The 16701-nt window shown below is 37.7% G+C and overlaps 2 protein-coding genes across 6 annotated transcripts in view; both read left to right on the top strand.

Moving 5' to 3' along the window:
- Nrcam (neuronal cell adhesion molecule) overlaps window positions 1–16701 on the top strand; it is a 509489-nt gene that overhangs the window by 41720 nt on the left and 451068 nt on the right. The window lies entirely within an intron of this gene.
- Window positions 1–16701, top strand: part of Pnpla8 (patatin like phospholipase domain containing 8) — a 91473-nt gene that overhangs the window by 57669 nt on the left and 17103 nt on the right. For 2 of the 4 annotated variants that reach the window (XM_060392138.1, XM_060392133.1), the window contains exons 2-5: window positions 4524–5646; window positions 5737–5886; window positions 10042–10193; window positions 15826–15920. In XM_060392138.1, coding sequence (XP_060248121.1) covers window positions 4612–5646; window positions 5737–5886; window positions 10042–10193; window positions 15826–15920 — 1432 coding nt within the window. In that variant the 5' untranslated portion in view covers window positions 4524–4611. Of the gene's footprint in view, window positions 1–4523; window positions 5647–5736; window positions 5887–10041; window positions 10194–15825; window positions 15921–16701 lie in introns of those variants that run through there. The other 2 variants (XM_060392143.1, XM_021659920.2) reach the window with 1 other exon arrangement.

The following is a 16701-nucleotide window of genomic DNA, read 5'->3' as shown; positions in this document are numbered from 1 at the left end:
CTATCTTAGGTGTTTGGGTTTATTTTCTGGTGGTTCCTGGGGATCCTGTGGTGGAGAGAATCCCCTTTGCAGAAAGCTGGTTTTTCCTGAAGGAAGTCTTCTCAGCTTTTTGGGTATAGTCCCTGGATGGCTGGCATTTTTTCAGGAGTTGCTGCTGCTCACCTCAGGGATAGAGACCTGAGTGGTAACTGTGGTCCTTGTTAGTCGAGAGGGTTCTCCTCTCACCCAGGGAAGTCCTGACGACAGCTGCCCTGTTTCTGGGTTTCTTGCTGTAAATTTAATGATCAGCTTGTGTGACCCAGTTGGACATCTGTAGCGCAGCAACTGTTCCTGTGTCTGGAGCACAGCTGAGTGATGGCGGCTCTGCCCTGCCGGTCTTTTCTAGACTTTTTTCCAGGGAAGGATTGGGTGATTTAAGTCAGTACAGTTTCCTTCCTTCCCTGTGGATTCTCTGGCTGCTCAGTCTTCGCCTTTCCGTCCTTTGGGAACCTGGGTGTTTGCCTAAACTGGATAATTTTCCCAAGACCTTTTCGGGGTGGGGGTGTCGGCTGAGTGCTCTGAGATCAGACCAGCCATTTCCCTCCCTGTGTGTTTGCACCGGACAGTGAAACTCATTATCTGGTGTCCTGGTGCCCACAGTTCTATCTCAGGTGGCGAATCAGGCGCGCAGGCAGGGTTCTGTGCTGGAGCCTGGGTCCCTGGCTCTGGCTCCGGCTCCGGGCTGGCTCCTGGGGTGCCCGCGGAACCTGAGTCTTTTCCAGGGGATGTCTGGGTGACCTAAGGTCCCAATCATTTCCTGTACCGTGGGGTTATCTCTCGACTGAAAATTCCAGTCTCTGATAGTGTGGTGCGCATGGTTCAGTCTGGGACCGTGACCAGAGACACTGGCTTGTGGCTCTGGGCTGGGGCTGGGGCTGGCGGCCGGCAGCCAGGTGTCTGGCGGAACCGGGATCTCTTCCACAGTTTAGCCGGGTGAGTTAAAAGCTGATTGAATCCCCCACCGTGGGGTATCCTCTCACCTGGGAAACACAATGACTGTGTTTTATGGCTGCGATTTCTGATTGCTGGTCACTGTGCTGATCCTGCTGCTGCTGCTCAGAATGAGAGTCCTCACAGCGCCGCCATCTTGCCCCCCGGTGCTGTTATGTTCTTAATGATCATGGTGATCATTAAGTGGTCTGATAACTGTTTCCTTGCCCAGATTTTTTTTACTTCCTTAAGCCAAGTCATGTTTAAAAGTTTTACATTCTTCACTACTTTCATCAAAGAATCTTGTTATTTTTAACAAAATTGCAAATGTTTGATTTTACCAATAAAGACTCAGGAGCCAGATGCTGGGTGAAAGCCTGTTAGCTCGGAGATGCAGAGAAAGCACCTAGCTCACTTTCAGAAGAGGAAAAGGAAGTCTCCTTTCCTATACAAAAAACAAACAAAACAAAACAAAACAAAACAAAAAACAAAAACAAAACACTCAAACTCAATGTTCTTCCTTTCTACTTCCTGTGCTGCTTTCTATTTGTCTTCCTGACTTCCTCCTACTCTCTGTGTTTTTTTTTTTTTCTTTTCTGTTTACTCCCAGTCAACTGGTTGCTTGTTCTGCCTTTTGACCTATGATTGACTTTATTTAAATCTGTCATGGATTTAAGGTATGTGCTAAGGCTGCAAGTAGACACAGGCTTTTCCAGTAAACATGGGGTTCACAGTGTGATCAAGTATCCTGCAACAGTATAATCTCTTCTGTCATGTTTTAGTATATGTTTAAATCAACAGAGTCCTATTTTAGATACCCCGAAAGAAACTCCAGGGCAGGAGAGATGGCTCAGCAGGTAAGGGCACTTGTTGCTTTTGCAGAGGACCTAGGACCAGTTCCTAGTACCCAAGTGGTGGCCCATGACCATCATTAACTCCAGTTCTACGGCATCTAGAGGGATCTGATGCCCTCTTCTAGACTCCTTGACGACTCAAGTGTTGCATATGCATACATGCAGGGAAAACATTCAAAAATAAATCAAATAAATAAAAATAAAATTTAAATAAAATAAAATAAATATACAAATAAAAAATAAGCTCTATTTGGGAACCACCTCTGTTTTAAATCCAAACTCTTAAATCCTTAAACAATAAAACTTCTTCCCACCAAGGCCAACTGATTGGATCTTGCTAATGCTATTAACAGAAATGTTCTTTACAAATTAAAAGGCTCTGGATAGCCTCTAGTAGTTATAGTCATAGATACAGACATAGTCTGATGTCTATCTAGGGTCTGGGGAGTTGCCTCAATGGTTAGGAGCACTTGTTATTGCAGAGAACCTAGATTCAGTTCCTAGCATCCATATGGTGGCTCACAGGTGTCTGCAACTCAGACATCCTCTTCTGGCCTTCATGGGTGCTGGCTATGCATATGATTCACAGAAATACATGGCAAACACCCATATACATAAAAAAGAACTCTAAATAAATAATATATACATCACTTTGTTTACTTAGTTTGTATACAGAAAATAAAAAAAAAGCTCATACCCAAATTATGATGTCTGATGAATTTGATGGGATCTTAGGATTTATTCCTTAATGGGTTTGCCAGCAGTTTCATGAAGACTGCTCTTCTCTTTACTCAGATGCTACTAGAGAAATGAGCCATCCTAAAAGTTGGTCTGTAGGAATAACTCTGAACTGATGCTCCCAAAAGGAAACTACTTCCTTAAAAATTATAAAAGGTTGAATGACTGATTAGAACTTCAGGAAAGTAAATGGTTAGAATATGCAGATCCAGGACTGTCTTAAGAGTTTCTTTTGCTGGGATGAAACACCATGGCCAGAGAAACTTGGGGAGGAAAGTATTTATTTGGCTTACACGATATCACTGTTCATCATCAAAAGAAATCCCAACAGGAACTCAAACAGGGCAGGAGCCTGGAGGCAGGAGCTGATACAGAGGCTATGGAGGGGTGCAGCTTACTAGCTTGCTTATTATGTCTTGTTCAGGCTGCTTTCTTACAGAAGCCAGAACCAGTAGCCCAGGAATAGCACCACCCACAAAAGGCTGGGCCCTCTTCCATTAATCATGGCTTGCCTGTACATCTGTCTGTACGTCCGTCTGTATATCTTTTTTCCTCCCTCCCTCCCTTTCTCCCTCCCTCTTTCCCTTTCCTTCCTTCCTACTTTCTACATTCCTACCTTCAAGAGAGGGTTTCTCTTTGTAGCCCTGATTGTCCTGGAACTTACTTTATAGACTAGGCTGCCCTCAAACTCAGAGATCTGCCGTGATTAAGAAACTGCCTCTCAATTGAGGTTAAGAAACCTCCTCTCAAAATTGAGGTTCCCTCCTCTCAAATGACTTTAGCTTGTGTCAACTTGACATAAAACTGTGTCACAAGGATTAGTTTCTTTGAAAGCCATTCATTGCTCAGCCTCATGTCTGACCTAATATGTTTTAATGCCAAAACATTAAAAATGTTTAATAGATCACTAGTGTAATAAAAAGGGTCTCCATTGAGTCATATATTTCTGTACTTAGAATCCAGTTGATGGAACCTAGTTGAAAGGATTAGGAGGTGTGGCCTTGTTGGAGCTGGGAGCTGACTTTGAAGTTTCAAAAACCCATATCATTCCTTGATAGCTCTGTTTTGTGTTTGTAGATCAAGATGTAAACTCTCAGCTACTAATCCAGCACCATGCCTGCACACCTGTTGCCGTAGTCTCAACCTTGATGCTCATGGACTCTAACTGTCTGAAGCTATAATCCCCAAGTAATCTGTTAGTTGCCTTAGACATAGTATCTTACCACAGCAATAATAAAGTAACTAAGGCTTAAGTTGGTATCAGGGAGTGGGATATTGCTGATAGGCTTGAGCATACTGTGTTTTGGGGGATGAATGGGTGATACTTTGGGAGTTTGGATTAGGAAAACAGTGCTTAACAGGCCATCCTAGTTTGCAAGACAGTAGTGCCAAGAGCCTTGTGGGTTATGAAAGCTCTGCTCAAGAAGTTTCAAAGGAATCAATTAGCAACTGGCCTAGAGAACATTCTTGAGGTATTCTGAAAAACAAACAAACAAACAAACAAACATTGGTTGTTTTCTGCCCTTGTCAAAAAAATTTCCCCAACTTCTCACTGACATTTGCTATGAACATTTATTTTCTCTTTCTTAAAAATTAGATCTTATCAGACATCTTGGAAATTTAGTATTCCATTTTTGAAAATTTTCATGTTATTTTTTATGTGTTTGGGTGTCCTGCCTGAATATATGTCTGTGCACCGCATTTGTGTAGTGCCCTTTGGAGTCCAGAAGAGGGATTTGTTCACCTGGAACTGGGGGTTACAGACAGCCGGATTATGAACTGGGTATTGAACCCCAGGTCTTCTCTAAGAGCAAGAACTCTCTTTACTGCTGAGCCACCTCTCCAGCTTTAGTCTACCTTTCTTTAAGATGGTTTGTTGCTGTGGTGCTAAGTCATATGTATTAACTCAACTTTGATTTTTTAAAATTCGATTACTAATTGATTTTTTTTAAACCATTTCAGGTAAGACCATGAGTTATGGAATTTCTTAAATGAAGCATTCAGGAATGAAATTAAAGAATGTCACACAGAAAATAAATGATTTTAAGTTATGTCTGTTAATTTGACTCTAGATATATATATTTACCTCTTTAGTAATGCAAGAAGTCTTTGTGGGAAGCAGAGAAGCAAACCGCTGCATTTTGTATGTTCTCAACATTATTGGTGCATGAACCATATCAGTGTCCACAGAGATTTTCACACAAGTAAGAAAAGCTGTAAATGGAACAAAAGTGAAGCACATTGCAGTAAACACTGGCACTCTCCAAGCAACTATGGCTTACATATTGGAATTTTAAAACGTAGCACTTCTGCTCCCAAGGGACTTACAAAAGTGAGCATTCATATGTCCCGTATTAAAAGTACTTTGAATTTAGTTTCAAAGGCTATTTTTGGCAGTCAAAATGAAATGGTTTTACGGTTAGCTCAATTTAAGCCAAGTTCTCGAATATTAAGAAAAGTATCAGATAGAGGCTGGTTAAAACAAAAAAATGTTAAACAAGCCATTGAGTCTTTGAAAAACTATAGTGATAAATCAGCAGAAAAGAATTCTTTTGTGGAAGAGAAAAGTTACCTTGCAGATAAAGAAGACTTAAGTAGAAAAAGTCTTTTCCATTATACATATGGTATAACCACCAGATTTGGAGAGTCATTTTACTTTTTAGCAAATCATATTAATTCATACTTTAAGAGCAAGGAAAAAATGTCTCAAACAAAGGAAGATAAACATCTTCAGGACAAACCAGACCTTGAAGAAGGGAAATCCAGTTCACCTGGCTCTGACATCCTGACAGATACGCCAGACTCAGGATCTCCTCTAGATGCTGAAGACAAACCTTCCAACCCTGACCAGATGCCTGAGGTTCTCCCAGTGTCCACAAAACAAAGTATTGCTAATTTCCTTTCTCGTCCCACGGAAGGCGTACAAGCCTTAGTCGGTGGTTACATTGGTGGACTTGTACCCAAATTAAAGTCTGACTCAAAGAGTCAGCCAGAAGGACAAGAAGAGACTGCTAAAACTGAGCAAGCTGTCAGCAAAGACAAGAAGGCAGAGGAGAAAAAGCGTATGTCACTTCAGCGAGAAAAGGCAAGTTGGTTTTCAATGTGGGCCTAAGAAATGTTAACCATTTGTAGAGTAACTATATCTTCTAATTACATGTTTCATATGACTTTGTAGATTATTGCAAGAGTGAGTATTGATAACAGAACTCGAGCGTTAGTTCAGGCCTTAAGAAGAACAACTGATCCAAAGCTCTGTATTACTAGGGTTGAAGAACTGACTTTTCATCTTCTAGAATTTCCTGAAGGAAAAGGAGTGGCTGTCAAGGTAATGTCCAACTTATTTAATATTTATCTTGAAATAAAAATTATAATAAACCTTTTAAAGTATGGAATTCAAAGCTTTTTTTTTCAAATCTTTGTTTTATAAAAATCATATAATATATATTCATCAATTGTTCCTTATTATTTTATGATACACATTAGGCTAGTGAATTCCTTTTATTCTCTGACATAAATTCTGGTATGATTGTGAATACCTATACTTTGAGCTGGACATACATAAAAATAGAGTATAAGTTTAAATATTTAGTTGTATTGCCTAATAATTGCGGATTCTTAATTGCAGTGAGGTATTTTTACTGTGTATTCACTTTTTGAAGATAGGAAATAGCCAGGAGTGGTCAAACATCTTTAACCTCAGTATTTGGGAAACTGAGGCAAGAGGATCATAAGTGTGAGACCAGCCTAGGATATGTAGCAAGATTCTGTCTAAAAACAAGACAGGAAACATAATGTGGAAAGCCATTGTTGATGTTTATTTCACCATCCCATGGTCTTTCTACATTTAAAGTACAAAAATTCTAACTAATAATTGATTTATTAAAGCAATTAGCCTTCCTTTCCTCAATATTTTATATATAGTGGACAAAGTTTAGACTTAATTAAATAGACCATTTAAAGAGAAGCTAAGTGACTACAGAATGTGAGTCTCTGTGTATACTAAGTTTATGTGTATACTTAATAATTGGAAATACTATAATGATATTGTTACAGTTTCATTAAAACTCTGTTAGTGATATTTTTCTTTCTTTCTTTCTTTTTTCTTTTTTTTGAGACAGGGTTTCTCTGTGTAGCTTTGGCTGTCCTGGACTTGATTTGTAGACCAGGCTGGCCACCAAATCACAGAGATCCGCCTGCCTCTGAGTACTGGGATTAAAGGCATGCACCACCACACCCCAACCTTGAAGTCCTTTTTTTAGCCTACCATTCAGAAAAATGTTAATTTATACTTTTTCTACCTTTTGATAACTGTCTTTTTTAAAAGTATTTCTTTGAAATATACCCTTCAATAGTTTTACATTGTATGACATGTATTCAGCGCTTCAATATTTCATATTCCTAAAATTTGAGATTTATCTTTCATATATCTTTTAGAGATAAGTTTTTGAAATATATGTGTGCTTTTAAAGATAGTGTTCATTTCCAGAAAGGAGGGCTCTAAAATACAATTTCTGTTTTAGTCCACTGGTTTGCTGTAACAGAACATCTTCAACTGGGTAGTATGTTACACATGCACCTAACAGAAATGTTTCTCGTAATGTGCACACTGAGAGGCCCAGGGAAGAGTGCTGGCAGGTCTGGGATCTGATGAAGGTTTGTTGGCTATCTGCTTGCTGCAGCTTGTGATTCATCCACATGGCAGAATTCACAATGGAGCGGCTCATTTCAGCCTTCCTTCCAAGGTCTCTAAACTCATATGCGAGACAGAGTTCTTAGGACCTCAGCACTTCCTGAAAGACCCTACTTTTTAAATATCAGTGCACTAGGAAATAAGTTCCAACATTAATTTTACAAGAGGCCTAGCATTCAGACATAGTATGTGCTTTACAGAAGGATTTAACAGCATCTTATGCAAAAATAACATAAGAACCTTTTGTCAAGTGAAGTTCACAGATTCAGCACAGACGCAAACAGAACATTGCAGTACCCTGGAAGTTGTTCTCCCTTTCTGTCGTAGTCTGCAGAAAAGGTTAGTTTGGGATCCATGTGTGGTTTCTTTCTTTCCCTCAGCATATTGATAGGATTTATTTACAGTGCAGTGGGGTGTTGTGAATGTTTTGTTCTCCATTTATTTAATATAGTGGGTCATAATTTATTGTTTGTACTGTTAATAGATTTTGGGATAGTTTTCATGGTGGTTTTATTTGAGAGCTGATCCCAAATCTAAGAAACCTTCAAGCACCAAAGAGAAATGTGGTGTAGGAATTGTATTTAGATCAGTCAGCAATAAAAATCTAGGTATTTGGAAAAAAGTTGTCACCTTTCCCCTAACTAATAATCTAAAAACAACAAACTGAAGAAATTGTTTGTGTGATGTGTTGCTTGACTGTGAAGTTTACCTACTAAAGTTTTCTTTTTGCCAGTTCCTCCCACTGTTTTAAGCAGATTTCTTTTTCTTCTTTGTATCACTTAGACCTAGAGTTACAAGTGATTGGGAACTACCAGATGTGGGTGCTAGGATCTCTGCAAGAGCAGTACATGTTTTCAACCACTAAGTTGTCCCTCCTTGCTTTGCTATTATTTTTCCTTCTTTTTTAAAAAACTTATTTTTGTATGTATGGGTATTTTGCCTATGTGTCTGTCTGAGTCTGTACCAAAACCAGGCCCTTGGGAAGAACAGACAGTGCTCTTAATCACTTACCCATCTATAGCCCCCACTTTAACTATCTTAACATGCCATATCACCTTATGAATTTTAAAGTTAATCAAAAAGGAAAATAAAATTATGCTAGAATTGCATTGAGTAAGTAAGACAGGTTAGGACAAATGAAGTATCAATTTGATCTTTGTTTTTCATCAGTATTCAAAAATTCTTCAATGTGAGTTTCCCATGCATCTTTCATAAGGTTTATTTTGTTAATTTATAAGTATGTGATGCTTTGAGGTATAATTTTATTAATGTTACTGTGATTTAAACATCTTTTATTGGTAATTCTAGTAGGAGAATTACCCATGGTCTTTTACTATATGATACTGATTTGACATACATCGTAGCTTTTCTGTATGCTGAGCATTGTGAGCACTAAAAATTGCATAAGTTCTAGATTTATTTTTGTTTTCAGAATTACTTTGCTCCTCTGCTGACATACAAAGTGGAACACTAATAGCCTTCAGTAAGTTAGGACAGAATTGAGTTAAAGCTAGTTAGATTTTGGGAAAGACTGCTACTTCCCCCTGTTTGGGTCCTACAAACTCAGGACTGCAAAACACACACACACACACACACACACACACACACACACACACATTTTGAAAGAAGGCTTGAGCATAACATTTTTCCCTCCCATCCAACCTACTTTGAGAATTCTGTTGGTGTGTTAAGTTGAAAGTAGCCATGCGATGCACAGTACCCCTCCCCCACCCCTCCCCATGAGACCACATGTTTAGCTAGGTTCTCTGTTCCTTTGTGGCTCTCTAAAACAAGCTGGAGTTTTCTATCCTTTGTGTTTTGCAGGAATCAGCAAATGCCTGCAGGGAAGAGAGCAAGTTTATCAGCTTTCTAGGCAACAGTTACCCCTCTCATGGTAGAAAGCTATTTCTTATGTTACTTTAGCAGCTCTGTACTGTGTTTAAAAGGTGGTCTTTTTTAGTTCACACAGGTTTTTCTAGTTGCTCCGGGCATGGGCACTTATTTCTAACAAATTGTTTCATCCTAACTAGAAATGGAAATGTGCATTTGTAACCACTACCATTGTTCAGATGCCTATATGGGTCCTTTGATGCTCAGTTCTTTCTAGGGCAAAAAGCAGAATAACAATAGTACTTCAGATTTGGTTGATCAGAAAGAGAAGCAGAGTAATACACTATACAATTATTCAATGTAATAAATATTACACAGCTCATCTTTCTCTTTAAATTTATGTAATCTTTTGTGAATTGTATACTGCTAATTGCATTAAGAGAGTTATGTTTTCTGTATTGAATAGTGGATGTTTTCTTTTTTTAAAGGCTGTCTTTTTATGTAATCTAGAGTTGTCCTGGAGTTTATCCCAGACTGGCCTCACTCACAGTCCCTCTGCCAGAGCCTTCTGAGTGCTGAGATTACAGGGATATGTTCTACCACTGGGCAAACACTGCACATTTCAAAAAAAAATGTTTGGGTAGAGGCTGGTGTTGTCTTCAAATTAAGACAAATATATGCTAAATTGTTATTAGCATTTCATAATATAATCATTTTTAATTACAGAAAAAGTAATAAACATACTTTGATTTTATTATCCACTCATATCAGCTAAACATATTTTGTATTTTTTTTTTTTTTCGGTTACAGGGCATCACTGTTTAGCCCAGGCTGGTCTGAAATTCTAGATTTCCCTGCCTCTATCTTTCTAGTGTTGGGATTCCACAAGTGTGCTGCCATGCCACCTACATGTTCCTTCTTGGTTTGACATAAGTAACAAAATAACTTTTCTCAATGTAGGAAAAAGTTATTCCATATTTATTACGACTGAGGCAAATTAAGGATGAAACTCTTCAGGCTGCAGTAAGAGAAATTTTGGCCTTAATTGGTTATGTGGATCCAGTGAAAGGCAGAGGAATCCGAATCCTCACAATTGATGGGGGAGGAACAAGGTAAGGCTGGAAAAATTGGTTTTTAAGACTACAGATGTAATTCAGCTTTAGAGATTTTCAAGAAAGTGGTTTAAAATAGTTATAAAATTAACTTTTAAAAGTAAAGCATAAAGTCACTTTATGAATATAAAAGCTATATTGTGATGTATATTTGGATCACTAGTTATTTTGACTTAATCGTTTTTTTATATTACAGATTTGGTCTTTAGGAGCTTACCAACCATTCTCTGAAAAAATTAACATAGATTTTTTTTTAACTTCATTTTGTTGTGGTTAGCTTTTTCATATAGGCAGTTAGTCAGCTAGTCACATAGTAAGGTGATAATTAGAAGAGTCTAGACTATCAACTTGTTGCTTTTCCCTGTTTTCCCTTGATGCCAGTTTTGGTACAATACAAAAAATAAAAATAAATACATTCTTTGCTCAAGAGACAATTTCACTGTCAGTCTTAAATCTTGCTACCTATAGTCACCTGTGCTTATTCTTTTATAGTTTACTCTGTCATAGTTAAGCTATTTTCTGGCCTTGTCTTTTAAATCGTTTCCCTAGAATTTTCTACTCTAGGTTCTTGTTTCCTTTGACTTTTTCCCTTACCTCTGATTTTACTCTCCTGTGTACTTATACACTGCTCTGTGTTCAAGCAGTACCCCTTTTGTTATGTTTCTTAATTCGACCTGTCAGCCAAGTCTTCATATTTTGACTTGAATATAAAGTGAAGCAGTAGGTGAGAGAAGGAAGCTCTTTTAGAATCCAGGCTTAACATAGCTAATTACTTATCTTAGAAGATGGGCATGGCACTTCTGAAATAGGAAGAAAAGATGTATAAGATAATTTTGAAGAAAATGAGACTAGATATAGTAAAAATTGGCTAAGATCAGATTATGTATAAACCTGTGAATGCTGAATGGAACAAAGACAGAGATAAATTGATATTGGAAAAGAGGTCTGTTTTGAGCATGTTGAATATAAGGTTACATATATTTGTAAAGAGATGCTCAATTGTTAAAGACCCAACTAAAGAGAGACAAGTCATAAGAGGTTGTGGTAGATATTTTGTTTTTAGGGCTGTTCAGGCTGGCCTCCAGCTGGTGATTCTTTTCACTCAGCCTCCCAGGACCTAAAATTACATGTGTATCACCACACTCAGCTGGCATGGTGGCTGTTAATGGAAAAGTTAGATAATCGACTAAGGTGCTCTTTCTTCATGTGTTAATATACAATAGTAATGAATTAGAGAGAACTGTTAAACTTCAATGAATCAGTCCCAAGGCTAAGAAGTGAAAAGGCAGGAAGAGTCCCCTTTCTTATTAAGTTCAGGCGAGTAGGGCGGGTAGTTCATTCATTGAGTCAGCTGATTGAATGCCTTCCATGTGATAGAAACTCATTTAGATATTGCAAACATTGAGTAACAAAACAGAAAACCTTTGTCTCGATAATAATTGCATTCTACAGGAGAAAAGAGACAAGTAGGAAAACCAAAAATGTGCTGCTAGGTCCTTATGAGTGCTGTGAAGGAAAACAAAGCAAAGTGAAGTCAGGTGTAGAAAATGATGATGCTCTCATAAACTTTATAATGATTAGCTTCATTTAAAAGAATTAATATTTTTATGTCTGAAAGAATTGTACTAGTCTTCAACATTTCTGTTTAAAGTGAGAACTGTAGTATTTTGGAAAAGACATTAGTTATTAGTATAGTGGGAGTACAGACTGGTAGAGTCACTGTAGAAATCAGTTTGAGGATGACAAAAAAAAGCTAGAGACCAATCTGCCACATGACCTAGCTATAGCACTTTTGGTCACCCCAAAGCCTCTGGATCCTACAAGAGATACTTGTTCATCCATGTTCATTGCTACTGTTTTCACAATAGCTAAGAAATGGAACAACCTAGATCTATACTAACTGATGAATAGATAGTGAAAATATCAGACATATACAAATAGAATTTTATTCAGCTGCAAAGAAAACTGAACTTATGAAATTTGCTTGTAAATGTATGAAACTGGAAAAAATACAGACTCAGAAAGACAAGTGTCTTACGCTCTCTCATCTGTGGATTTTAGACTTGTGTTAACGTGTTGCTTATAGAAATCAGGAAACTGGAAAAGTACAGCTTGGGCAGGGGAAGGAAGACCTTAAGGGAAGATAGTAAAACACAGGTGGCAGGTGAAGTGAGGTAATAGCAGACCCAATGGAATAAGGGTCTTGAACAATGAAACGAAGGGTCAAATGGGAAGATGGGAGAAATAAAAAAGACAAAAGCAATAGCTGGGACCAGGAGGTCTTGCATAAGCTGATGGCTTAGGCCAAGCAAGTTTATTAAGAAGTACAGCATCCAGTACACTATTAGCAGGGGAAACGACAAGGTTAGCAGAGAGCTAAATCAGACAATATTGGCAAAGAGAACACAGGATACCCCTAACACTGTTGCCTAAGGACTGATTACCACAACCCACCGGGAAAAGTCCAGTCCTCAAAAATGGAAACCTTTGACTACTCCTAGGCACCAGCTCCCACCTAAGTTCAGTGCTAGATGAGGAATAAATCCTTTCAAGTTGTTGGTCAGGGGTTTCCAGACAATGCCTTCAAACAATACAGGCTAGTGCCATCTTCTTAAGTTACCCTCTAGAACTTGATATTAGACCTGTGTTGAAGACACTACACATTTTGGTCACAGACATGGACAAATCAAGTCTATACTAACTTGAAGTTTCTTCCCTGCTGGCTAGATTTTTTTAGAGCCAGAAGGTGCTGTACAGGCTGCTGGGGAGAATAGCCATGTTCTTACTCAGAAATGAACCCTGTTAGCTACAATAGGAACCCGCCTGGCAAGATATACACACTGGTGCGCTGGTAACGTGAATATTATGTCAGTAGCCAGCAGCTTTCTTACTGGGTTTAAGGTTTTTTACACAGGAGGTAACTCATACTTGGTACTGTAAACCTAGCTAAGAACCCAGTGACTAAGGAAGTCATAGGCCCCAGGGGAGATCTGCTACTATTATTGTCCTAAATGGATATAGCTCCAAACTGTGTTCTAAATATTTATGGTTCATAGATTACAGCTTTCAGCTCATGACATCCATGCATGTAAAGACAGCACTAATTAGATAGACAGTGATGTGTGTGTGTGTGTGTGTGTGTGTGTGTGTGTGTGTGTAATAGGAAGGTGTGTATGTGGGGGGGGGGTTCCAGAAGAGGTTGGAGGAAGGAGAAGGGAGGATGATCAAAATTCAGTGTATACTTGTATGGAATTATAAAAATTGGTAAAAAAAAAAAGCCATTTGTGTAAGTTTTTAACTTACGAGCATTTTTTTGAGTCAGAGAGGAAATTAGAGTAGGACATTCTGAAAAATCTAGGAGTGTGCTTGGATGAAGATAGGGTCATATAAGCAATCCTCCACTGGAGGTGTCTGGAGATAATTAGGACTGTTATCCTACATGCAGAGGAAAGTTCCTCACAACACGGCTATCTGACCCAGAGTCCCTCATTCTGCAACTGAGGAACTTGGGTTTAGGAAACTAGGAGAAACTAGCCAGAAAGGGAGGTTTATCTTGAAGCACTTGTGGTGCAAGTGATTGTAAAAGTGCCCACATACCACCTGTCTGATTTATTTTGTTTCTTGAAACAGGGTCTCACTGTACAACCCAGGTAGACTTGCTACTATCAGTGTAACTGTTCTGTATCTCACAATCCTCCCATCTCAGCCTCCCAGGGGCTGAGATTACAAGCATGTGACCTCACACCTGGCCTGAGAATTATGTCTTTTATTATGTATCTGTAAAAATCCCCAGTTGTATAGTGTTAGGCATACACTAGCAACTTAACAATTCTCTATATATTATTAATTCTGAATTCATTTATAAGTACTGTTTTATTGTTGATTTCTTTATTTGAATAAAGTCACTCCTTTCCCCACATATGTACATACTTAGAAAAATTTGGTAAGGAAAGAGAAAAGACAATCCATAAATCAAAACTTCAATATTATTTTAATATTTTATTTTCTTCAAGTGTTTTTCTTGTGGATATATACATTCATGCTTAATTCCTTTGCAAAAAACAATGGGTGTCACATTGTTAAATCTGTTTTATATAACATCAGCTTTAATTCTTCATGTCTTACCTGGAATTATAACAGTTCTTATATAAGCCATTGTCTGACAGTTCCTGAAATCCACATTTCTTATCTCAGCTTAAAAAAAAAAAGTCAGGCTAGAGAAGAGTCATGGGAATCTCTGTGAGTTCAAGGTCACTAAAGACTGTATAGTGAGATTGAAAGAAAGGAAGGAGACAAAAACCCAAATAAACCAGAAGTCAACCAGAAGTCTTCTATAATCTTTAGATAATAACCTCTGTTAGCCCCATCAAGGTACAATTTGAAACTCTTCCATTGTTTTGTAATACTGATCTACCCCTCATCATGTATTAGGAATTAAACTTGTCATTTTTTTTTGTTAGAATTGTACATTCTAAGTAAGCTGAAACACCCTAGACTGCTTTTACAGTCCTCATTCTTTCATGAAGCTGTTTACTACCTTTAGTAAAGATCCAAAAATGAACAGTTTCAGTAGTATTAACTAATAGACTCTTTTTTTTTACTAATAGACTCTTAATGTAAAAGATGGTTCTAAGTTTATTGTTTCAAAAAATAAATAAATGAAAGGTTCTTTGAAAATCTTGACTAGTAAAACATAAATACAAATACATAGAATTATAGGTGAACAACTGTATTAATAAAAGAAGAAACAGTGTATAGAACCACTGAAGATAGTTTTAAAGGTGTTGTATAGGATTGAGTTTTTTTTTTAATTACTAAAAGCTTTATTTATTATTTATACAGTACTCTGCTTGCATGTGTGCCTTCATGCTAGAAGAGGGCAAAATTATAGATGGTTGTGAGCCACCATATGGTTGCTGGGAATTGAACTCAGGACCTTTGGGAGAGCAAAGTGCTCTTAACCTCTGAGCCGTCTCTCCAGCCCCCAGAATTGAGGTTTTTAAAATATACCCAATATTAGTGTATCTTTCTATTACTTAAAATCAATGCAACAGATGTGTAGGTATGCTGTCATTACACAGGCTTTGTATTTTGAAGTGATCTAAATTTTTTTTTTTTTACTTTTAATGTTAATGGCTTTATTTGATTGTTATTGTGGTGCTGGGTATCAAAGACAGGACCATATACATGGTAGACAAGTGGTCTGCCACCAACTTACATCCCCAGACCCCAATATGGATTTTGCACACACCATGTTAATGCTCTCCTGACATCTCTGGTAACCTTGAGAACCACCTGCTTTGCTTTTTCCGTACATTGAAAACAGGCCCAGTACAATGTGCAGGAGCAGGATTAGTTTAGAGTACATTATTTGCCAAATTCATATACCTGGAGAACTGAGTGCTTTATTCGCCTGTGTTCATAACAAAATGCCTGAGATAGGAATGATAGTTTACCACTAGAAGCTGGTCAAGGAAACTTAAATTTGGCTATATGATTTTTATTGATGCTGGTTTGAGTTAATTTTTCATGTTAGCATATAAGCTGTAAAAGCAGTTTGATAGAATTGTTTTATTCTATAACTTGAAATGCTCTTGGAACAGAAATTGTCAGTTTGTTTTCTCTTTCACAGAGGTGTGGTTGCTCTTCAGACTCTGCGGAAGTTGGTTGAACTTACTCAGAAACCAATTCATCAGCTTTTTGATTACATCTGCGGTGTAAGCACAGGTAATTACCATCATGGGTGTGTTTCAGCAATGGTCACATCGAGAGCATGAAGCATAGGCTTGATCCTGGATCTCTGAAATAATGGGCAGTATTTCACAACTTTAATCATGAATAGTCCTTTATGAAATGAACTTTTAAAACTATTGTTTAAATATGTAACTCTCTAAGTTTGGGCATTTAAAAATGACTTATTTTTTTATATTTTCAACAGGTTGCATTGACAAGGAATAATTACTAATTACTGTTTTTTTGCGTAGTCACTTGTAAGGAGCTGATGGTAGAAGGAAGAAGTGGTAGATAGTCAGATGGCACTTGAGCTTATAGGAAATAAAGTTATACAAACTATATTTGTTTGTAAGGAATATTGAGTAATTTGTTTTCTGTAATGTTTTAATGGTAGTTTGGAACTAGAACTTAAAGTGACAAATATGTTTTTGGTTTTAAAAGCTACTTTTAAATATTGATAGTTGGTATATGATGAAATTGAAATTTTATGTTTATATAAAAGATTTATCAAATTAATTATTGTACTTTTTGACTTAGTTTCTCAGTTTCGTGCTCTATCTATGCCTTATTTCTCTCAATTACAGTAACTCTAAAGATCACTACAAACATGGCCAGAGATTTCTCTACATGATTAGTGTTAAGTATGGCATATTCCCAGGGTGGATGCCAGTTGCTATCCAGTTGCAAAGAGTAAATGACGAGAAACTCTGCAAGGGTGATTGTGAATACTGGAGTAAGGAACCACGGGGTTTTAGGTGTTAGTGAACATGGAGAA

The sequence above is a fragment of the Meriones unguiculatus genome, chromosome 1, assembly GCF_030254825.1.
Source record: "Meriones unguiculatus strain TT.TT164.6M chromosome 1, Bangor_MerUng_6.1, whole genome shotgun sequence".
NCBI lineage: Eukaryota > Metazoa > Chordata > Mammalia > Rodentia > Muridae > Meriones > Meriones unguiculatus.
The sequence above is the reverse complement of the archived record's forward strand: the minus strand, read 5'-3'. Positions and strand labels throughout refer to the sequence as shown.